The sequence below is a fragment of the Taudactylus pleione genome, unplaced genomic scaffold (assembly GCF_031769625.1).
Source record: "Taudactylus pleione unplaced genomic scaffold, aTauple2 ptg000061l, whole genome shotgun sequence".
In the NCBI taxonomy this organism is placed as follows: Eukaryota; Metazoa; Chordata; class Amphibia; order Anura; family Myobatrachidae; genus Taudactylus; species Taudactylus pleione.
This window is the reverse complement of record NW_028284463.1, coordinates 9,763,627-9,789,111: the sequence shown is the minus strand read 5'-3', so window position 1 is coordinate 9,789,111 and position 25,485 is coordinate 9,763,627. Positions and strand designations below refer to the sequence as shown.

Genomic DNA, 25,485 nt, shown 5'->3' with positions numbered 1-25,485 from the left:
TGTATATTATTTTTTCTAGAAAGTATGCACTTTATTAGAGGTTTTACAACACTTCTGTTTTATGTACACAGGTTTAAGGAGGTTTGTGATTCCATTTTTTTTTATATTTTTATGCTATTCATGTACTGCTCTGCTGCACAGTTTCCTATGTACTTGTACTTGGTGTATATGCACTTTATTATCACCGTTTGGCATCTTATGTGGTTTGCATACTTACATGTAATTTTATTTGTTTGATTTTAGTCGCCATGGTCCCTGGGCTGTGTCCGATGATGGAGGTGCCGCGGCTGGGGAATGCTGAGTGCATTGGGCAGCCAACGGGGCCTGGTCTCATTGGGACCTGGTCTCATTGGGATATTGGCGTAAGTGGTATTTTGTATGTCTATTTAACACTGTTTGTGCACAGAACTTGTTATTGATGTTGTCCTGAGGATGGGGATACGTTCGCCGAAATGTTGACTTAATAAATTACCCTGGCATAGGGTTCATCGTTTGATTGACAGTCTCTGAGTGCCGCCTCTCTGTATTGTTGTATAAGTGAGGGTGCTGTTTAAAGGCTACAGTTGGGTTTAATGTCTCTCAGTCCCGATCCGATAAAGATTTACCGGACTGAGAGACGTTTAACCCATTGCAGCCTTTAAACGCGGTAGAAACTTGAGAGACATCTTAGTCCACACGGATATTACCGGTATGAATATACCTTCCATTCCTAATGTTTACGTCAAACCTCCAGGTTGTTATAAGTGTGTTACAACTGTGTAACTTGCAAATTCCTATGTGAAGCTAAAATTTTCAGGCATCCTCATAAAGATATCTCTTTCGATATTCGTCATGTGATAACATGTACCACAACATATGTGGTATACGTTATCATTTGCCCTTGTGGGCTTTACTATGTTGGCCAGACGACTCGGAAATTCCGAGAACGCATGGCCTTACGTCGGTCATCCATTAAACAGGCTCTTTCTGGAAAAGACAGTGAACAGCCAGTAGCACGTAATTTTAAATTTGCTGGTCACAGTTTATCTTCCCTTAAATATCTTATAATTGATCATGTTCCGGATTTGCGTCGAGGAGGAGACAGAGCGAAAATTCTTCTGAACAAGATGGATTTTGAAACTTGGAACAGTCCATCCGATGGGACTTAATGATAAAATTAATTGGAATACATTAACATAATCAGCTTGTTTATACTAAGAATGTTTGAACAAATATTTATGTATCTTTCTATATTTGGGGTTGTATGTATTTATATGTTAGTTTGGTTGCCCCCAGATGCAGCACCCTCGAGACCAGCCATGAGGTAGATGGTGGGGCGGTTAAGGAGCCTGATGTGCCTGCACCGGGATGGCTTGTTCCATGGAAGGCATTGGATATATATATTATCCAATGAACAAAGGTGGCACTCCAAGTCTCTTTTCAAATGGTAACAAGGTAAGATGCTTTAATCGACGTTTCGGGGTCCAGTCCCCTACCTCAGGACATACAATAGTGAAAAAACATAACAAACTTAAATATATACACCAAAGAACTCACCCGCTGATCTCCGGCGCGCACTGCCGCACATCCAGTCACGGGCACAGTGTCACACCGGAAGTGATGTCACCCCCGCCGGGACAACGCGAGAGGAGAGCCGGCCTAGCATACAATGCAGCATCTTGTGCATACATCTCCATGGTAACCGCTGTGCACAATGTCCAACAGCGTTGTTTGTCCAACATTGTGCACAGCGGTTACCATGGAGATGCATACCTCACAACATGACCCTCTCCAGGAGGGACACAATGCTCTGGTCCTGGACTTCCCTGGTAAGAGGTGGGGCTGCAGCGCAGTTCAAAATTCAAATAAGAGAGCCACACCAACTGTCATTTCACACCCTGCCAAACATCACTGGCTGGTGCTCACTGGCAGTTGGTGTGACTCCCCTATTTGAATTTTGGACTGTACTGCAGCCTCACCTCTGGAGCCGCCACCAATCATAAATTACCAGGGAAGTCCAGGACCAGAGCATTGTGTCCCTCCTGGAGAGGGTCATGTTGGGAGGTATGGAGATGTACAGAATACACAAGATGTTGCACCTTATGCTAGGCCGGCTCTCCTCTCACGTTGTCCTGGTGGGGTGACATCACTTCCGGTGTGATGTTGCGCCCGTGACTGGAAGTGCGGCAGTGCACGCCGGAGATCAGTGGGTGAGGAGGTGGGTGAGTTCTTTGGTGTTTATATTAAAGTTTGTTATGTTTTTGTCACTATTGTGTGTTCTGAGGAAGGGGACTGGACCCCGAAACGTCGATTAAAGCACCTTATTTTTTTACCATTTGAAAAGAGACTTGGAGGGCCACCTTTGTTCATTGGATTGCATTAGAGGTGAGCTAGCCCCAGGGAGTCATCCAAGCAAGCCATTTCTCAGGTTCCAGCTGCCTGCAGAGTGCCGGCTTGTTGGGTTTCTATATATATATATACATATATATATATATATATATACACAGATGTGCCCAGCTCTGTTGTTGCTGCTAGCGCGGCAAATTGCGCCCCGCATAGCACGAGATGCGCACCCACGAGTGGACACGCCTCCAGGCTTGGGGAATCGTATGGCGATCTGTATATATATATATATATATATATATATACACACATAAAAATAATTATATATATATATATATATAGCAGACACATATATTATAGATACATGTAACACACAATAGCACACACACTTTCACTAACTTTGAGATGGGAAATACAGCAGCAGGTAATTGATGGGGCAGATTCAGCAGGATCAGGCACTTGAATCATTAGACCCCTCCACATATACATGCTACAAGTCTGCGGGGCTCCAATCATGGGTGGTGGATCAGTGGCTCTCTGTACAAAAATAGATGATCTGTTGGGTGGGTTTCAGTGTCTCATGGGGAGTTTCTGGGTACTCAGGAATTCCCCCCCTGTACTGAAACATGACTTATGTTCAACCTCTAGGATAGAGGGTGTTGGATCTCTTCTGAAGCACTGAAAAATAGCTTTCATTTTTTTATGGGAAACACTTACTAAATGTATTTCAGATGGTACAATAATCCTGAAAATCTTTTGGTCCCAAAGGAATGTTCCTACATATTTGGTGTTTTTTTTTTTTTTCTGAATTTATTCCTAAATGATTCCCATTTGAGATTACACTACTGACCTGTCCTGGCCCTAAGTACCCTTAGAGGTTCATTGCCAGCTACACTCTCCAAGATATAGTCACTCTACCAATCTAGCCTACCATATCCATGGGATTATGTACCATGGCATAGGAGCTAAATCATAGAAATATTCTCTTAAAGCTCAGATTTGGTTTATCAGACCAGTGGAAAAAAAATCCTTTCATCTTCATGTTAAAGAAATTACCTTTACCATCTTCTGGGCCCCTTGGATGTTTACAGAAATAGAGACATTACGTTGACTTTTTCTATATAGACTACCGATTAATTTAAAAAAAAAAAATACCCATAAAAGTGAGGACCCCTTATAGCTTTCACTATAATGAATATCTATAAATCTGAAAATACAAAAACTTGTGGATAAGACAATGACTCTTCCAACTGCCACCCACTATCTTCCCATATTTAACCCTTCTTTCCCTTTATATTTATACTTTTTTTTTAACATTTTCTATATTTGTTCTGTATTATATTTTTTTTATATACTTTTTGTATGATATGACCAACATTCAGGTGTGTAGCAATGTCATTACCAAAGTTTTACAAACAAAAAGTGCTGCTCATTTTTTTATTTTACAATATATTCTGTCTCCCCACTGATTAATGTTGTACCAGTGTCCAACTAAATAAAAGTTTAGGTCTAGAATATAATTTTACTCAAAAATAACATATTCAAAGGCAATATCTGATAGTGGATATTTAGTATATCATGCATTAAAGTGTGAATAGCCACAAAATGTTGCATCCTGCATGTATATATGACAGCATTACTTTAATATAACTTGTTTAAATATATTAATATTACTTTTATGACTTTTTTGTCTATTTCTTCTTTGTGTTTTTTTTTATTTATAAACCACATAATGTATACATTTGTTTTCTTTGACAAAAGTGTTAATATAAAATATTGAGAAAAAAATAATGAAATAAAAATTGACATTGTTTTCAAATTTCATACATTGAGTTGAATCATTAAATTACTTGTTTACTGTAACGATAGATATTACAAGGTCGGGGACCAAGTTCACGTCCCTGGCAGAGCATCTCTCTGCAATTTACTTCATGCATTATTAGTCTCTGTGGAAGCTTTTCTGAAGTAAACATGAGTAATGTAGATTCCCAGTTCCCTACTATTCCCAATAGGTATTAAACAACTGACTCAAGTTTCTAAATATAGTAATTAATTCATAAGGAGACATCTATTACAGGTCATTTCTACCTCTGTGCTAGATTTGTTTTCTATGTAACCCGTTCAGCAAAAGTGTTTCTGTGTTTTGTTTTATTAAACTTAATACACTTTAAGCAAAAGTAAATAATAGAGCCAAGTTATTTCCCCAATTAGTAAAATGTAGTGAAATGTTATCAGGAATAGACATGAGACATGTAAATACTTATTTCATACATTATTAATATTATTTTTGTACTGATTTTATTTGTGTATTATTTAAGGTAAATGTCATAAATAATATGCAGAATGCATCATATGGCATTAGTCACAAAAATGGTAGTACAAACTGTCCTTATACTGTCTATATAATTTTTTAGAACTTGGAATCATTTTTAAATTAATAATAATTAAAATTATTATTTATTTTGCAGTCTTTTATTTTAAATATCTTGCTTTTATTTTGAGGTTTTGATAACAGATAAAGGGCCTGGTTCATTTATTTATTTATTTATTACCAGTTATTTATATAGTGCACACAAATTCTGCAGCGCTTTACAGAGAATATTTGGCCATTCACCTCAGTCCCTGCCCCAGTGGAGCTTACAATCTATATTTCCTTCCACATGCTCACACACATACAAACTAGGGTTAATTTTTATTTGGAGCCAATTAACCTACCAGTATATTTTTGGATTGTGGGATGAAACCGGAGCGCCCAGAGGAAACCCATGCAAGCACAGGGAGAATATACAAACTGCACACAGTTAGGGCTGTAGTGGGTATCGAACCCACGATGCTTGCATATATCTCTCATTGTTAGGGGTCTATACACGTGCAGGAGCCGTTATACGCATGTGCAGAATAGGTTCTACGTGATCTCTCACAGTCCCCCCTTAGCCGAAGCATGTCAATCATTTGGGGGCGGAGCTGAGACAGATACAAGGACCAGACTAAGCACCCCCCCCACCCATTTGGGGGTGGGGGGGTGTTTAGTCTCTGTGGTTGTAGAACTTTCCTTTTCCACATCTGTTTTCACATTTCAGCACAGCTGTCCAAGAAAGAGGACATTTTGCCCATATAAGATGATGTTTTGCCTCGTTCTGGCTCGTTCTGAGATCTGAACTTGGCAGTAAGACCTGAGCCAAAAGCGAACCTCTCAAGTCTAGTTTTTAATAACATAAATTCTAATGTAATGACTCATTTTAGATATCAATGAGTAATATTTTAGGAAAACCTTGGTAAAGATCAAATCAAGAGTTTTTCCTAAAGAGATACTAATTTGCGGCTTTTCCACAATGTTCATTTCTATCTCAGATAACCGTCTTGGAAATGGCCATGCAGCGTGTTTTCACAAGAGCACTCAGCAGAACCTGAAATTGAGTGTGCTCCTTGTTATGTGCTGGGTGGATAAATAGATACATGTACCACCCAAAAATAAAAACACGTCTATTGTTATAGCTTTGTCAGGGACTTAATAAAAAGAGATGTGCAGTTGGATTTTGCTGAAAATCAAACAGCCCTGAACTTAGGGGTACTGAGTCGAATTGCATCCCGATTCGGATCACTTTGGAGTTCCAAGTAGAACCAAGTCCCAGCTCTGGTCTGCTGTATGTTCAGAACTTGGAAAAGACTAATTTGGGGTTTTGGATTTCATGTAAACAGGTCCAAATTTCATTTTTAGATTTTAGCTGTTTTTATTAATGTTAAAGAAATCCAATACCAAAACTAAAACAGAAAAGAACCAAAACACTTGAGGGTGGTTTTATCAAAACCAAAACCCAAACTCGGGGGTCTGCGTACATCTCTATTATACCCCTTTCAGATATAAACCCCGTCTTTAACCCAGCTTAGACCCTGGACACTGACCACGGGTTGAAGCCAGGGTTTCAGTAGTTACCCCCTTTCACAGGTTGTTGATGGACCCGGGTTATTCCCGGGTTGTCACCCTTCATACCCAGTGACCCGGATATTTTCCATCTAACAGTGAATACTTGGAGATGATGCCATCTCCAAGCGCTACTGTGCCAGCCAATCAAGTCCTTGTAGGCATGACTCTGGTCTTCAAGACCCAGGTCATGCCTTTCAGATAAAAGCCAGGGCACTGACATGGGTTGCTTCTTCCTGGAATAACCCAGGTCAATTGCAGGGTCGCGGGCCTGCGACTGTCAACCCAGGTCACACATAAGCAGGACTGATGCCTGAAAGGGATATTAATAACCAGTCTGAACGCTGATGCTGATTTATTCAGAAAGAGTGACAGATTTCTTACTAACACCTCAGTCCTCACTCACTATAATGTCATGAATATATTTTTGATTATGTTAATGAAGCTTTAATTTGACATTCTGTTTTTGTTAAATAATTGTGGTTTTACCCATTTGTCCTTATCAGCTTAATGTGTATTGTATTATCCCTTCACATGTTAGTTGTGTAACTGCTAGATCACAGTTAACATTGAGAGGCTTTGCAGTTCCAGAGATTTTCTATACTGTAAATCTCATTACAAGCTTCACACATAATAATAATAATAATAATAATAATAATAATAATAATAATAATAATAATAATAATTAATAATAATAATAATAATAATAATAATAATAAAAACAACCTATAGTACTGTATAGGCTTTAAATGGGCCAATATTCTCAAAATTATTCCATAAACTAATCTCTTTGTTAACCAATTAATGGAAATTTTTTTCCCATCTTTCCTAGGGGAATCTGGCAATAAGTATTTCGAGCCCTAGCCTTAGCCTTTTTCCTATATGCTCCTGTGGCCAGGAAACACACATGTAGTAGTATATAATACATTAGCTTTATTTAGGATTTTTACAAATACAGATCCTGGAGTCTTGTTTTTAAATGTGATCTCACATTGGGTGCTTGGAATTGGCAGTTGTTGGAGGTGTTGTCTAGAAGCTCATTGTTTTTATTATTTAGTGGTGGCCAGTGCTAGTTGGCTTTGACTTTTTTTATAGGTATATATTTTTTTTCCGGTGGGGGATCAAACAAGATAAAAGAAGCAAAGAGGATCTTAGCTTTCAGTTTGACTATGATGGATCATGTGGTGAATGAGAGTTTGAGGAATGTATTATTGAATTAATATGTATTTTGAAATTGTAAATGTTTTTTTTTCTTTTTGTATAAGGGGCTACCATCAGGCTCTGCACATACTGTAATTGGTCTTCCTCTCACCTGCTGCAGCCTTGACATGTTGAGTATAGTCACCTGGTGATCTGTTTGTCAGTGTTCGAAGTTGCAGCCCTAACATCAACCTCTGTTTACTCTCCTCCCCTCTAATACCTCATGCCTCAGCAGCTGAGAATAAGGGGGCATTCTGAGTAGCCTTAGGATCACACAGATGGCTGATGCTGCGACTGATGGTCATGATGGTGATCCAATGTGGCACCTTTGGACACACCACATGAAGCTGAGATGACGGCAGTGGGCAGGGGCATCTTTAGAGAGGAGGAGGCCCATGTGCATTCCCCGACACGGGCCCCCTCCTCTCACTCCGGTGGCCGGCAGCCGACTGATGCGGCTGGCCGGCCACTGCAGAATCAATAGACTCTGGGCGCTAGAGTGTGCCCAGGGTCTATTGCGCATGCGCAGATCACCGTAAAATGGCTGCGGCTGCCATTTTACGGCATTTGAACAGCGCTGGGAGACCAGACGCAGGACTTCGGAGAGGTAAGTATTACAAAGTAGGGGTGCAGGGTGTGCGGTGTGGCCCCCCCTGGACCCGGGGGCCCATGTACGCCGCACACCCTGCACCCATTATAGATATGCCCCTGACAATGGGCGTCTTTTGACTTCAGACGCCTCCTATGGAATTAGCATATTTTAGCACAGCAGCTGCATCCAAAGACACAGATCCTGTGCCTTTAGCATACATCAGTTTTGTCTGGTGGAATTGTCTGAACTTGGAGTCAGCACACTAACTGACCTAGGCCAAGCCCTTCAGGCATAGTCCTCTCTAAAAGCTAGGGTCTATGCCCTCATTCAGAGGCACTCGCAAGAAGTGAGCGCTCGCTCTGAATGTGGGCGGCTGCTTGTGTTTACAAGTGCGGCTTCCTGGTTGCTAGCTAAGCTGTGGGTTACCACTCACAGCTTTAGCGACCGACCAGGTTGATGGTCACAATGGTCAAGACCATCGCGACCATCGAGGCTTGCGAACAAGAGCCTAAGGTTGGGTCTCGGGCAACCGCAAGCCCCAGGGAGCTTCCTGCTCTGATCAAGCAGGAAGCTCCCCACTGACATCACTGTTGATGTCAGTGCGGCCGCCCACAAACGGCATGCGTTCCTAAAGGAACTCCTCAGTTTGGTCAGCCACCCCCATGGCCTGCCTACCAAACGGAGCGAGCTGTCGATAAACATCGACAGTCGCCCCGTTGGTAGCGAGCCCCGGAGCGAGAGAATTTCTCTCTCGCTCCGGGGCTTGCGCACGCGCAGTTCGGCCGCTGAGGTCCTATATCCTTTCACATTTAGACTATTACATGTACAGTAGACACTAGTGTTGCACACCTCCCCCTTCACAGGACATAATGGGCCCTTCTTCCAGACCAGGGGTGGGGAACCTTTTTTCTGCCGTGGGCCATTTTGATATATATAACATTATTTGCGGGCCCAATGCAGACCACGCCCCCTCTGTGATGTCAGATGGGGCGGGGCCACAATCATTGGTGAGTACAGCAATGCCTGGAGCATCAGGACGCTCCAGGCGGCACTGCTGCATAGATTCTGGCTGTAGAAGGCCATTCTAAGCACCCTGCTAGCCAGATGAGGCTAGCAGAAAAAAAGCTCAGAGGGCCAGACCAAATGATTCTGGGGGCCTCATATGGTCCCCGGGCCTGAGGTTCCCCATCCCTGTTCTAGACTGTCCACATTCCCCATTGATTTCCACCTGCCATGGAGGGATCTTGGTGCTATAGCATTCAAAAATATGAAGGCCACATAAGCAGACTCTGCAAGCTTTTTTTTTTTGTATAAACAAAGAGTCCTTCCAGAACCCCCAAACGAATATACTATTAACCCTCCAGGCTGCTCCTGAATTCCAGTGCACAGCAGCTCATGTTAGACAGCTCACAATGCACCCTCCATCCTATAGCAGCTGTGGACCAACTGCCTGGTGATGTGCTGTTGAAATTCCATCACTAAAAGGTGAAAGTGAGGCTCCTTGCATCCTTACAGAGTGTACGGCTGGTCACTTCATAATATATGAACCTGCAGAGACATGTCAGATCTTGCACCCACCACACTTAAGAAACATAAGGAAATGATCTCCATTACCAAATGTCCTAGATGCTTCTACAAAAAGAACAATCAAATTACAGTACATGTGTTGAAGTGAGCTACTGTAAGGCCAGCGTTGGGCTCTTACAGGATATTCTTTTGTGGTCCCACTAGTAACCGAAGGGCAAATTATTTGATGACAGCTTTTTTTCCTTGTCAGTGAGCAAACTTTGGGGCATTAGGAGCAAGTGTTGGGGCATCAGGATTCTGGGCCTGATTCAGACCCGGTCGCAAGTGCTGAGCGCTCGCAACTGGGTTGATGGTGGCCCACAGCGCATGTGCACGACAGAGCCGGCTCCGTCGTGCGCATGTGCGACACCTGGCTAGCGATGGGCAAACCATCACTCCGGGTCTCGCACCAAAGAGGGCGAGCTGTCCATGTTGAGTGACAGCTCGCCCCCTTTGGTGGGCGGGCCGGAGGGATGGCTGCCCAAATGGAGGCGTTCCCATGAGAAAGCTTACCATTTGGGGGTGGCCCCTTTGACATCACAAGTGATGTCAGTGGGAGAGCTTCCGGCTCTGTTAGAGCCAGAAGTTCTCTGGGGCTTGTGGCCACGAGACCCTACCACAAGGGTCTTGTCGCAAGCCCATCGCGACCATCATCCTGGCCGCTCGCAATAACTGTGGGTGGTCACCCACAGCTATGCGAGCGGCCAAGAGGCCGCTCCAAAAAAAAGAGAAGCCAGGCCCTGATTCAGAGCGAGCGGCTCTGAATCAGGCCCTTTTTCAGTAGAAATACCCTGATTTAATTTGTCAAGTCATGGAGGATATAGATGGAAGTTACCTCATACTATAGCCCGTATTCTATTAGAGGCGAAAAGTCGGAAAAGTTTCACCTGTCCAACTTTCCGCCTCCGTCGCCTGTTGCAGAGGCGAAGACTTTCCGTGCACGTTCCCGCTTTTCGCCCTATTCAATTCCTAATCAGGCGAAAACAGAAAGCGGCAAATGCAGAACAGGCGGAAAGTACTGTCAGAATTGGGCAAATCAGTCTGTACCCCCAAACAAGATGCAGTTACATTGGGAATCAATGTAGATGTGTACTAAGAGCCCTAATAAAAGTGTTTGGGGTACTTAAGTTGTGTACATAGCTTCTTATTAGCGTCTTTGCAAAAGAGGTAAAGAATAGCATAAAGCTGTAGTTTTGAGTGAAAATAATTAGTTCTGTCAAATTTGTGGTACTTGAAAATGGGTGCTAGCATATTTTTATGTCTCTAAAGTGAACTTTAAAAAACATCAAAAACGCACCTGCAGCATTCACCTGCAAACCCAAAAACACCTGACCCCCAAGAAGTCTATTTCGTTTTTATGCTTGTCCCCCCACTTTTTACTTTTTCGTCCCCAAAACGAAAGTACTTTTTTGGGGTGTTCTGAGGTAATTTTTTTTAAATTGATTTGCTGATTTGTCCTTTGGGGGACTGTCCCAAGGGTTCTGAGTCGTTTCCCCACGTTTGCACCCCAAAATATATATTTTTTCCTTTTCTTTTCACCTGTTATTCATAGGAGATACTTTTCCGCCTATTACAATGCATTGACTTTCCGCTTAGGCGAAATCATCCTGAAATTGAATATGGAGATACTTTGAAAACAGGTGGAAAGTCCGAATCCGCAGAAAATCTCCAAACGGCACTTTTTGCCTCTAACTGAATCCGACCCAATGTGTCTATTAGCTTGTATGGATTTACTGTTATACTACAAAAAAAAAGTGCATTTTACCCTCTGCCCTGATGGAACTTTTCACTGCGCTATTACATGGAGTGGAGTTTGATCCAGCCACCACTTTTCCAAAATTGTTGTTACACACAGGGCACTTATGAAAGTTTTGGGTCATGGTACTTTAAATGGACATAGCCAGTTGGTTGGTGGAAGTGTGGATATACTCCTTCACACATATCATCCCTCCATGGAGGTGCCATGTCACCACAAAGTGGCTCTGGAAGGGGCTTGGTCACATAATAATTAGGACATGGCTAAACTATCCCAGTTAGTTGGAACCTGTAGAAAGCAACAGGTACTTTGTACCACTGCCTCCTTCTCAGCACTCCTGATTGTACATAAAAGCAGGCAAGGACGTAATCTCCTCTCCTATCTCTCTTCTTTATATCAACCAAAGCTATTTGTCAAAATTCCAGTGACTAGGTCAGCCAGCTAAGTTACCACCTTCATTCATACAGTCCAGATAGGCTAAATCCCTGTTCCTCAGGCCTTGAATAAAGCAGGCGAATAATAAAAATAATTAATCACGTTCGCATGGCAAAAATTCTCTTGTTAATTATGGTCCTCGTAGTGGAGAATGTGTTGGCAGGGGGAGCTTGTGTTTTATGAGGCAGCTCTTAGCCCTTGTGGGTTTTAGTGGCAACTTTATAAGCCCTTCATCAGAATCCTTCTGCAGTGATCTCGTCAGGAGCTTATGCACTAATAATTGCGGAACTGCCGCGATTATTAAGGATCCATATCGTGGTAGATATTTAAATGTTTAATGAAAATATCCCTGCTATGTACTAAGGGAAACTCGCAGGGATACTGTGTTTGCTGTGACCGCTGTCCCAGTGAGTTATATCCCCAGCATTTTGTGGAAGTCTTTCATGTTTGTGAAAGACTTCTCAGAGGGAATCTGACACGTCTCAATTAACTAAGCAATTTGAACAGCTCAGTGTGACAAATTTCCCCCCATTCTTTAACAACATCAGAAAATAATGTATATGAACAAACGAAAAACCAATATTCCATCTCCTAGTTGGGCAGAGCAGCTTCTGTCACAATGAATGTCCCCTATGTTTTTTAATTTGTTCAAATCTCCACAGTGAGAGACCTTCATCTCTACATTTATATGAGCTTTGAGTCCCCACAGGTGAGGATGAGAATGTTCTCATATGGCAGCCTTGTATTTCTTGACTTAAGAAATAACAATTGGTGATGCACCTCTCACAAGGCATGTGCCTGTGCTCCCAGGGGGCATGTTGTGGGAAGATTTGGAATTAGATGTATTATATATGGTCATGACCACAACATGTCTGTGGCTACTTAGAAATGTCAGTGGTGTTAAAGTCCATCCCCACCAGATTTTTTTACTTGCTTATGTTATTGAGCAATACCTGTGCATCATCTTCTCTCCTCATGTTACCTGATATTGGAATATGATTCCTTCTTGGCCTGAATCCTAAAGTTTTAATGATGTAGGTGCATGGCATCAGTGCACTGGAGAAATGTCATACAGTATCACCATTGGTGCAGGAGATGGTGGTCACAATGGACTATGATGACTGGTTTGCAGAGCACCTAGGTTTATCTAAAAGCTTAATTTGTATAAGAAAGAAAACATTTATAATTTCAGCCATAGATGGTACCTAATTTCTCCAAAATTCATGATCTTTCTCTTTCCTCCTTGACCCTATGCCAATGCTCCCAGGCAGGCATTTTTGTCCACACCTCATGGAGCTGCCCCACCTGATTTGTTCCCTTGCCCCTGGTATGTACACAGTGAGGGGGTGCAGCTGTAACCCCTGCAGTAGCCCTATCCCCCCTAGCAACTGAGACTGTCCGAAGACTAAGTGGCCCTTGACACAATTAACCTCAAACCATGTCATGGCACCCGGGTGTCACCCACTTCACTGGTCAAATGAGCAGGATCCCGGAGGCTAGTCTACTCTCCCAGGAGTGTAGATGGACTTGATTTAGGCTTCTGTAACTAATTACATAATTTATATTTATTGTACCTTTCTTCTTGCCAAGATCCCCTTTATTCTTTTCTAGATTTAGATGGGAGACTTTAATCAAGGCCATTTTCTGACATGTATGTGCTAAGTACAATGCTGATGGTATGCTGAAACAACAACGACAACAACTTCTTTGTGAAAGCTTTTCCAGATCTGCCTAGGGGCCGATGGCTGTAATGGTTCCAGGACCAACTTGCTTCCTCTCTCTGCTTGAGACAATCCAAATGGTTGTTGTTGCCCTTGACCTGTAAACTTGCATGAAACAGGCTGAGCGGTAAAATAAGAGAGGACTTCCGTGTGGCCACGTGACAGGCACCCGGGACCCTGGAGGATCTTGCTGTGTGGCCAGCAGGGACCTCAGAGGATCATGCAATAGCACATGCAAGGTAAGTACAATTTAGCATTTTAAATTAACTCATTAGACCTCCGAGCTTTTCATTAAATAATAAATAAACAAAGACAGTTTTAAAATTATGTTGAATTTAATTTTTTACAGTCTTCTAAAAATATACACAAGTCAAAGTAAAACAATGTCCTAATGATCACATGTACATTTGTGTAAATAAACATGTATGTGCTCCTCTGGGTGGTAACTCATACAACTGTAGGGGCTCCTGCTGAGTTGAACTGACGGTGGTGTCCACCAGATGTAAGGGTAAGGTTATATAGGGGTCAAGAGGGTGGCACCTGCTACAAAATGTGAGGTCACGTCCCCTAGTACTAGCACCAAATAGATCTCTGGGAAGGCCCTGGCATACAGTGTACTCTTAGGTCAGACAAAAATTGTCATACAGTATACTCTTAGGTCAGACAAAAATTGTCATACAGTATACTCTTAGGTCAGACAAATATTGTCATACAGTATACTTTTATTGTAGGTCAGACAAATTTTTTTAGAACATCTGCACAGGAACAATCATCCATTCTCAAGACCGTATGTTTTAAATTTAGGGCTTCACAGACAATATATAACTAGGGCAGAATAGGCTACTTCATGAGATGTGTAAGCTTAAGCATATAAATGTAAATGCACTCTTTTTGTGGTTTTTATTAAGTGTAATTTATGCTCAATATGTGTTTATCTCTAAATACTGTATTAGAGTGTGTTAAACTTAAAACTAGAGATTATCAGTTCGGTTCTAGTTGGTTCTTATCGCCAAATTAGTGCAAGTTCGGATTAATCTTATTGGCTATCCAAAACACGTGACAATCGGAAAGCCAGATTCGGTTTTCAGAACCGAACTTCACCGAGCCAAAACCGAACCGTTCATCTCTAGTTAAAACATGTAGTTGTGGGGGGAGGATACACACCTACCACCAGCATGCATAATAAATTACCATAACTATATTTCTTATACACAAAGACCCAAAGCAGTCTCTACCATAGATTATATCAAACGCTACGCAGTAGACATCCTTACATTCTTATATAGCAGAGGACACCCAGTACAGTACCAGGATAACTGCATTCATTATACACTAAGACCCGTATTCAATTTGGAGCGAAAAGTCAGTTGCCGGACTTTTCGTTGGGTGTGAAAAAGTATAGTACTCATCCCTGCTTATGCCCGTATTCAATTTGGAATCGGCGAAAGCGGGACCTCAAATAGGCGAAAAGTCAGTTTTGGGGAAATCAGTCTGACACCCCCCAAAAGATGCACTGACATGGGGGAACACTCTGAATACCCCCGAATACCCCTGCTGAAGGTATTTGGGCACTTTAAATGGTTCAATAGGTACAATTTTGTGTGTTTTAAATGTGGTGAAGAATAGCGTTTTGATGTTTTTTTTTTTTTTAGAAAATAACTAATCCCTTCAAATTTGGGGTACATGAAAATGGGTACTAGCATATTTTAAAGTTGCTAATGTGACATTTTAAAAAACGTGAAAAATCCACCTGCCGCATATTTGGGGACCCCCCTGGAATCTATTTCGCTATTTTTTAACTTCGTACCCCAACATTGTTTTTTTTCGCCCCCAAACTGAAAGTACTTTCTTGGGGTGTCTGAAGAATGTTGACACAGATTACCTTTAGTGACTTGTTCAAAGGCTGCAGGGTGGTTTTTGGAAGTCTGCACCCCAAAACCCCAAATCTGCACTTTTTCTCGCCACCTATTCATAGTTGATACTTTTCCGGCGGGTCTGATGCACTGACTTTACGCACCGGTGAAAAGTCGGCCAAATTGAATACGGGGAAAAATGAAATCGGCGAAATTGACATCATCGGCAAAAAAGTATCGCCGAAATGGACTTTTTTGCTCCAAATTGAATACGGCCCTAAGTGGTATATTTACATTTGGCTGAGATTCAAAATGCAGGACATGGCTGGGACACATGGGAGTTTTTTTCAATCAAACACAAATTTACTAAGAATCATGTTTGACTAAATCGTGTTTTCCGATGGTCTATGAAATCGTATTTGTCTTTGTGAGTTCAGTCGTATTTGGACTGAAATGAATAGACAACCTGCCTGTGAGCAGCATGTTCAGCAGAAGCACTGCACAGATCAGTGTCATCTGTGCAGTGCTTCTGTGTGCTACAGTGTAAACAAAGCTTTAAATAATAATTAAAAAAAATGGCATTGCCCCCCCCCCTCTAAAAGCAAACCCAGCACCAAACCTTTGAGCCCGTTCTGGTCCTGGAAAAATGGTGGAAATAAAGCATGGGGTTCCCCTGTATTTCCAGTAACCAGCACCGTGCTCACCCAGCTGGGGGTTAATGCCATAGCAGGGGGGAGGACACAGTGTGGGGTCTCTCTTGCCAAAGCATTCTCCTGCCCCAAACTGCTCCCCCCAGCTCTGGTTACCTCAGAATGTAGGGCCCCCCCAAAAAAGGCGTTCCCTCCTCCTGAGGGTACCCTAGACCTAGAGTGAAGTCTGGGGCTCTTCCCTACATGCCTGCTGGTAGTAAGTGTAGGGGTAATGGGTTAAATATAGTAATAATAGTCTTCTTCACAGTGGGACTACAGGTCCCAGAAAGCCTGACTTGCAGCACTTGTAAAACCACAAGTGCCAGCAGGCTGCTGGCACCTGTACCTGTACTGTGAAGAAAAGATGTAAACGAAGACATGACACTGCATGTTTTAACACTTTATTACACATTCACTCACCCACACTCACCCTACATACTGTACTTACCTACTCTCTGGCAGTGGACGGTTCCCTTGTCCATATAGAATCTGGTCTTCTTAAAATAACAAACCAATTGGCGCGGACCACACAGACTGCTATACTGTCTGTACATTATAGTTCTACCCGACTGACAGGAACCTAGAAGGTTTCCTGCACAAGATTTTCTGGCTGTTCTTAGCCAATCAGCGGCCGGTTACTATGACATGGATCTCTCTTCACATGCACAAATGGTGATTGTACAGATGCGAATTTATGCATCCATGTGTATGTCCATCCTATCCTAAGCCAAATGTAGCTCGGTCAGTTCTGTCTTTCCGTGAAATAGGGTGTTTCGGGGGTGGGAATGGGGCATTGACAGTGTGATCACACACAACCACCCTGATTAGTTGGAGTATCATTAGACTGTTGTTGGTGTGTTTCCAAATCTCAGTGAGATTCTGAGTAGTGCATATGGGGAGGGGAATCTGTCCCTGGTGGATCTCTATCACCCAGCATGGGTCTAGTGCACATGCAGATTCTAATGATGACCGTTGTGGCAGATGGCGTAAATTCAATGACTGGCGCTGGTTTCACCTTCACACGCACGGACCCCCACACTAGTTGATCAGAGACTCACATTAGCCTAAAGTAGTAAATGAGGCTACAGTGGCAAGCCACAGGTGCAGCCACTCAGAATCAGCCCCAAAGTGCTTGTGTGGGATCTAATGTAAATTTCAGTGACAACTTATAATATAGGATGTAACAATTTTACGAATCTGATTATAAATAAGAAGCTACAGTGAGGGGCAGGGCCGGCGGGGGAGCACAGGACGGTGCTGGGTGCCAAGATACCTACAGAGGATGGGGGAAGGTAAATACAGTGATGTACACTGTAATAATGAATTTTATTTGTGTGGTGGGGGAAGTGCATAGCCAGCCCTGAGGTTACAAGTTACGTACTGTAGCCTACAGTGTTGTAAATGGATCTGAGAAGCGCTGGGGGGAGGGTGGGGAAAGGTAAAAAAATTTACCTACTTTTATTTATAAAAAACTTTTTGCATCCCTTTTACAGCAAGTTATAGTACTATACTGTACGTACATGTCTGTATATGACTCAGCATTTTGTAGTTGTGACGCACTAATGTGAACTCATTATCTGCTAATGTATTGGTTATATCGTCATAACACCACGGCAATTACACTACTGTACAGTACTGTATGTGTGCTGATTTGCGTCCCGTTCAATGAGCTTCTGCAATATTATTAAAAAGATTGGATGTGCAAACATGATTGGGCCACTTCTACAGTATGGATCGACAGGTACAAATGGCTGACATGGTCAAAAGGTCAACACAAAAATTGTAGACACAAACATGGTCGATACATGATTTTTATTTTTTATTTATATATATTTTTTTAAGGTTAGGGTTTGGTCAAACCGTCGACACAAATATGTTCGACACAAAAATGGTCGACACGTGATACATTTTTTAAAATAATTTTTAATCGGTTAGGGATTGGTCAAAATGTCGACACATTTTTTTTTTAACTATTATTATTTTTAGGGTTAGGGTTTTGCTAAAATGTCGACACATTAAATGGTTGACACATGATTATTATTTTTCCTTTTACAGTTAGGGTTTGGTCACAAGGTTGGAACAAAAATTGTCGACAAAAAAAAGGCCGACACAAAAAATGGTTGACACATGTTTTTTCATTATTGTTATTTTTAGGGTTTGTGTTTGGACAAAATGTTAGATACAAAAATGGTCAACACGTTATTATTTTTTTAGATAGATACCTTCAATACAGTATTCCACGAGTGTAGTAGGTATTACCGCAGGCCGCATGGCCGGCGGTTCAAATCCAGACAGCGGCAGCACGGCAAGGGTGAAGATCCCGATCGTCCCTAAGGTAAGTATAGCTAACCTAATTCTACCCCCTAGCCCTAACCCTCCATTAGGGGTGCCTAACCCTAACCTCCCCCCAAGTGCCTAAACCTAACCCCCCCTCTAAGTGCCTAAACCTAACACCCCTTCCCCGCTGCCTACACCTAAGTCCCCCGGATGGGTGCCTAACCCTAACCCCCCTTCCCCTAGCCTAAACTTAACCCTCCCCCCCACCGTGGCTGTCCGTTCCCAGGCGCCCGGCTTACCTTCGTTCGGTATGCTGGGCATCGGTCTTCTGGCATATGGTTAATGACAGGCGTCGAGTTGTCGACGCCTGTCATTAGTACCATGCCGGGATTAGAGAGTCTGGAAGCCGGTGGTTGGCATTTAGACCGTCGGCTTCCAGACTACATCCTTACTCCACTATTAGTGAACATTAAATCATCCCATCTCCATGAAAGCAATGGGTGTGTTTGAGTCCCTGAACCCCAACACCTGTGGGTGCATATTAAACTCGATTAGTGTGGATGGATCCACCACTGTACTTTATAAAAATAAATATATAGAGGAATGAATCTAACGTTAATCATGATTACAAAATAATATTGGGCAGTGGTGGGATTTGAACCCTGGACCATGGCTTTGTAAAATGACCGCTCTAACCACTAGGCCAAGAAGGTTTTCACATCCATCTACTGAATCCTTGTGCACTCCACCCACTCGCTGCCATTAGTGAGGGCATAATAATAATGATAATAATAATAAATATGTGTCTTCCTTTAAATATATTATACTAGTACATGTAAACACAGTGCCCCACCATTCATCCTGTCTCACTGAAAGCTGTGTGTGCGTCTCGTTAATTTATCGGTTATACCTTCATAGCAACACGGCAATTACACTACTGTACAGTAATGCATGTGTACTGATGTGCATCCCATTCAATGAGCTTCTGCGATATTATTAAAAAGATTGGTTGTGCGAACATGCAACATTGCAAATACTGTACACTGCAGTAGTGTCTGAACATGATTGGCCCGCTTGTCAGGGATATCCATCCACTTTTACAGTATGGCATTCAGTAGTATAAATTTAATCTTTGGAGCACTCGCCACCCAGCGGTTAAGCAGTGTATTACATGCCATGAATTCTCTTACGTTGTAGAACACGACGGTACAGCCGTCATGCAATGTTTCAAGGTGCATCTCAGAAGCCTGAATGTCGCGCTATGAGCAACAAACTAGCTGAGCCCATCTGTACTAATAGATACAATAACTCAGGTGGTGACTATATACAGTCAGGTGCATAAATATTGGGACATTGACAGAATTGGCTGATTGCGTGCGTAATCACGGTTGCGAATGGTAGTGAATCAAGCCCTGTGTGCACTATTTAGACTTCCAACTGAAAATTAACTTGCAATTCATTAAAATCAAACATTCCTGCAATGTTTGCCAAAGAAAAAAAATATAAAATCATTAGATAGTTAAAGGGTGGTTGAAAATGTATTGTGTTCTATTAACAAATTACCCTAGATGCTACTCATGTATTTCTGCAACTATATTCTATATCCCAAATGATCTACTTAGGATTTCTCTCGGATCTACAGTCAGGTGCATAAATATTGGGACATTGACAGAATTTTCATATTTTGGCCTCTATTCACCACCACAATGGCTTTGAAATGAAACAAACAAGATGTGATTTAACTGCAGACTTTCAGATTTAATTTGAGGGTAATTACATCCAAATCAGGTGAACGGTGTAGGAATTACAACGGTTTCTATATGTGCCTCCCACTTTTTAAGGGGCCAAAAGTAATGGGACTATCAACTCAAAAGCTATTTCATGGACAGGTGTGGGCTATTCCCTCATTATTTCATTATCAATTAAGCAGGTAAAAGGTCTGGAGTTGATTCTAGGTGTGACATTTGCATTTGGAATCAGTTGCTGTCGACTCTCAATATGAGATCCAAAGAGCTGTCACTATCAGTGAAGCAAGCCATCATTAGGCTGAAAAATCAAAACAAACCCATCAGAGAGATAGCAAAAACATTAGGTGTGGCTAAATCAACTGTTTGGAACATTCTTAAAAAGAAAGAACGCACCGGAGAGCTCAGCAACACCAAAAGACCTGGAAGACCATGGAAAACAACTGTGGTGGATGACAGAAGAATTATTTCTCTGGTGAAGAAAAACCCCTTTACAACAGTTGGCCAAATCAAGAACACTCTCCAGGAGGTAGGTGTATATGTGTCAAAGTCAACAATCAAGAGAAGACTTCACAAGAGTGGATTTAGAGGGTTCACCACAAGATGCAAACCATTGGTGAGCCTCAAAAACAGGAAAACCAGATTAGAGTTTGCCAAACAACATCTAAAAAAGCCATTACAGTTCTGGAACAACATCCTATGGACAGATGAGACAAAGATCAACTTGTACCAGAGTGATGGGAAGAGAAGAGTATGGACAAGGAAAGGAACTGCTCATGATCCAAAACATACCACCTCATCAGTGGAGCATAGTGGTGGTAGTGTCATGGTGTGGCATGTATGGCTGCCAATGGAACTGGTTATCTTGTATTTATTGATGATGTGACTGCTGACAAAAGCAGCAGAATTAATTCTGAAGTGTTTCGGGCAATATTATATGCTCATATTCAGTCAAATGCTTCAGAACTCATTGGACGGCGCTTCACAGTGCAGATGGACAATGACCCGAAGCATACTGCAAAAGCAACCAAAGAGTTTTTTAAGGCTAAAAAGTGGAATATTATGCAATGGCCAAGTCAATCCCCTGACCTGAATCCGATTGAGCATGCATTTCACTTGATGAAGACAAAACTGAAGGGAAAATGCCCCAAGAACAAGCAGGAACTGAAGACATTTGCAGTAGAGGCCTGGCAGAGCATCACCAGGGATGAAACCCAGCGTCTGGTGATGTCTGTGCATTCCAGACTTCAGGCTGTAATTGCCTGCAAAGGATTTGCAACAAAGTATTAAAAAGTTAAAGTTGATTTAGGATTGTTTAGTTTGTCCCATTACTTTTGGCCCCTTAAAAAGTGGGAGGCACATATAGAAACCATTATAATTCCTACACCGTTCACCTGATTTGGATGTAATTACCCTCAAATTAAATCTGAAAGTCTGCAGTTAAAGCACATCTTGTTTGTTTCATTTCAAAGCCATTGTGGTGGTGAATAGAGGCCAAAATATGAAAATTCTGTCAATGTTGCAATATTTATGCACCTGACTGTAGATCCGAGAGAAATCCTAAGTAGATCATTTGGGATATAGAATATTGTTGCAGAAATACATGAGTAGCATCTAGGGTAATTTGTTAATAGAACACAATACATTTTCAACCACCCTTTAACTATCTAATGATTTTATATTTTTTTTCTTTGGCAAACATTGCAGGAATGTTTGATTTTAATGAATTGCAAGTTAATTTTCAGTTGGAAGTCTAAATAGTGCACACAGGGCTTGATTCACTACCATTCGCAACCGCGATTACGCACACAATCAGCCAATTGTTGCATTCTGCGCATACGCATGCATCTCAGTGCGTTTGCGGGAACTGGCCACTGTGATCGGGACTGCGATTGCAGTGACTATGCAGATCCATCGCAGAGTGATTGACAGGAAGAGCCATTTGTGAGTGGTGACAAGGGAGGGCAGTCGGGGAAACACAGGCGTGCCAGTGCGTTTGAACGCCGTTGCAGGGGCGTGCATAAATTACCCATTGCGATGCCGTATGCAGCCTGAGGCCTCATAGCATGCGATGAAGTGAAGTTAGCAATTCCTGAGTAAGGTCAGAGCTTGAGCAAGTCTGCGTGAGGCTGCTATGGTACCGATGGTTTTGCAGTCTTGCTAAACATTACGGATGTGTGAAAATGTAATGTGGGCATCCTTCTGTTGTGCTGCGAGGGCATAGCGATTGCAATGGATTAGCATACTATCGCATTTAAACTGAGTGCGTAATCGCTATTGCATACGCAGTTACTATCCTTAGTGAATCAGACCCACAGTGCACCATTCTATGTAACTCTCTCCTTTTCTTCTCCACTCCACAGAGTGACAGTTGAGCTAAGGTAACAACTGAAAGAGGGTAGTGTGACTGTTGGAGGGCCTGGTGTCAATCTCTCTTACATCTGGTGATGTGAAAAGAGAGAAAGTGGGTGCAGTGGTTGATTAAAGGAAGAAAATGAGAGATAGTTATACAGTAGATGGGCTGAGAACCTAAGGTTGTAGATTCATCTGAGCTGCTGTTATACAGTATATGAGGACAAGCTCTTTGGCATAATGCAAGGGTAATGGAAATTGTGACAGATTTCTGTTGTGGACTTGAGTGATTGGCACCAAGTGAGGTGGGAGATTTAAGTATGAGTAGCTGCTGAGATTTAGGAGGACATGTATCAAAGATTGGAGAGAGATATAGTACCAACCAATCAGCTCCTGTCATTTTTCACACACAGCCTGTAAAGTGAGAGTTACAAACTGATTGGTTGGTATTTTATCTCTCTCTCCACTTTCTCTCTCTCCAAGTTTTGATGCATCTCCCTCATAGTTAGTATTACAAAGGGAATGAAGGAGTGTACAAACTAAACATACTAACATTTTATCATTTTAGTATACAGTAACATGATAAAACATAGGTAGGTGATATAAACCATAAACTGGACAAAGAATATATCATCTTAACCAAAACAAAAGTTCTTACTAGAGATGTGCGCGGACCCAGTGTTTTGGTTTTGGTTCTAATTCATTCATCAATTTGGCAAAACTACCCTCTAGTATTTTGGTTCAGATTCGGTTTTGGTTCGGTTTTGGATCCCTTCAAAATGAATAAAAATCTATAAAACAGCTAATATCATGTCATTTGGACCTGTTTAAATGCAATTCAAAACCTGAATTTGGTTTTAAATCTGAGTTCCAAGCTGACTACAGGACCAAATTGGGAATTAGTTTGACTCGGAAATCCAAAGTGATTCTGAACCGTTACTCAATTCGACTCGAAACCCCTAAGTTTGGGTGTGTTTGTATTTCAGGAAAATCGAACCGCACATCTCTAGTTATTACCCCAAAATATGATGCCTCTAAGTACTGTATCTCAATCCAGGAAACAATCCAGATCAAAATGATAAATTACAGACATTTCCTTTATCCAAAGACAAGCTTCAGAGAAAGAGATCATATTAGTAGGCATTTAGTGAGATAATAAAAGTAATAAATATGAAAGTATGATAAAAGAAAAATTTACCAAAATAAAGATTTACATTAAACCTATATGATATCTTAGATGGACAACTTCATTTAGACTAAAATGTGTATATTCAGGTATCAAAACACAAACAAAACACATATTAAATACCTTCATCATTATTCATCACCAAAACTAGGTGACCCATGTCCAGTTTAATCCTTAAGTTTAAGTGCACCAACATCTGATGCAACGGGACATGTTAGCTGATTTTAATGATTTATTAACCATCTTTTTTTGCAAATGTGACCAAAATTAGTATATTAAGCATTAATGTAGTAATATTGTATATTAATATATTAAGAATAATTTGTAGCAAAGTAGTCAGTTACTTTAGGTGGCCACTAATAATATATATTGTAAAAACATGTGTGAGTGTGTGAAAGTGGTGATTGAGCATATAAGTATTTATGGAAGGTGATCGAGAACGCAGGGGCATATTTGTGAAGTGGGAGTAGGCAGAAAGTGTTTGCTTACTATACTTCCAGCAGGCACCATGAAAACTGAAGGTGTGGGTGATGTCTTCCTCAATTGTATGTTCTGTGGGTACACAATGTTCTCCATCAACCAAGATTAGTGGCTACTAGCAAAGCCACTAATCTCTGAAGAGCTCTCTTTATTTCGCTATTGCGTAGACTGTATATGAGAGGATTTACCATGGGGATCACTGTTGTATACAGCACTGTCAAGATCTGTTCTAGAATATTATATTGGTCTGATGGTGGCATCAAATATACAGACATACAGTTAGCATAATAGATGATCATGACGGTGAGGTGGGATGAGCAGGTGGAGAAGGCTTTTCTTCTTCCTTCCCTTGATTTAATATGCAATATAACAGTGGTAATTTTTATATACGACATCACATTGCTCAAGAATGGACAAAGGCCAAATATCATCATGTTAACATAAGTGACGATATAGAACATGCTGGATCCAGAACAGGAGATGTTACTCAGAGCTTTAGCATCACAGAAGAACTGATGAATGGTGACAGTATGACAGAAGGACATTTTAAGAACCGAATATAAATATAAAGTTGAGTTTAAACATGCGCATAGCCAGGTCATCGTCACAAGCAGGATACAGATCTTCTTGCTCAGTATCTGGTGGTAGTGTAAAGGTTGACAGATGGCAATGTATCGGTCATACCCCATCACAAATAAAAGTGTAACCTCGGTGAAGGCGGCTATGAAGAAAAAGTACATTTGAATGAAGCATTGTGTGTAGGATAACGTGTAACTCCCAGATCGCAACATGTCCAGGAGTTTGGGGACAGTTACTGTTGTGTAACACATATCTATAAAGGACAAGTTACAGAGAAACAGATACATGGGGGTGTGTAATCGCATATCCAAACATATAACTGTAATTATAGCTAAATTCACTATTACTCCAAACAGAAATATTAATAGAAAAGCACAAAAAATGAGGGGTTCATCACCGACTTTCATGGAAAATGGCAAAATATGGAATTCTGTAACAGACGTCTGGTTCTCCATGAGATTATGTCAACGGTCTATAAGACAATAATAAAAAGATGTAATATGTTAGTAAGAGAATAACGTACTGCTTATTGTAAAATATAAGATGGTTAGAATCCATTATACAGTCACATGTTGTGCAGTATCATTCTGTATAATATATATGTTTCCGTTTGCTTGTAGGAGATGATCTGCATGAACACTTTGAAAATGGTTTTGTCATATTAGTGACATCACCACTCTGCAAACATAAGTTATAATTTGGCCAGCTACATCGCTACTCACCAAATATATAGTATATATTTCACATAATATTTTACATATAGTCAAGGTCACTTAGTTGCTATAGTGCTTTATAAAAAAAAATATCAAA

At 41.4% G+C, this 25,485-nt stretch overlaps 1 protein-coding gene across 1 annotated transcript; it reads right to left on the bottom strand.

The window, feature by feature from the left end:
• Nucleotides 1-24,191: 24,191 nt before the first annotated feature.
• On the bottom strand, nucleotides 24,192-25,130 carry LOC148535019 (olfactory receptor 1G1-like). The gene has a single exon (XM_088464869.1). The coding sequence runs from the start codon at nucleotides 25,128-25,130 to the stop codon at nucleotides 24,192-24,194; it is 939 nt and encodes a 312-aa protein (XP_088320995.1).
• Nucleotides 25,131-25,485: the final 355 nt, after the last annotated feature.

What these genes read in the sequence shown, in the direction of transcription:
- LOC148535019 (XM_088464869.1), bottom strand. Translation starts at nt 25,130, where the DNA reads ATGGAGAACCAGACGTCTGTTACAGAATTCCATATTTTGCCATTTTCC.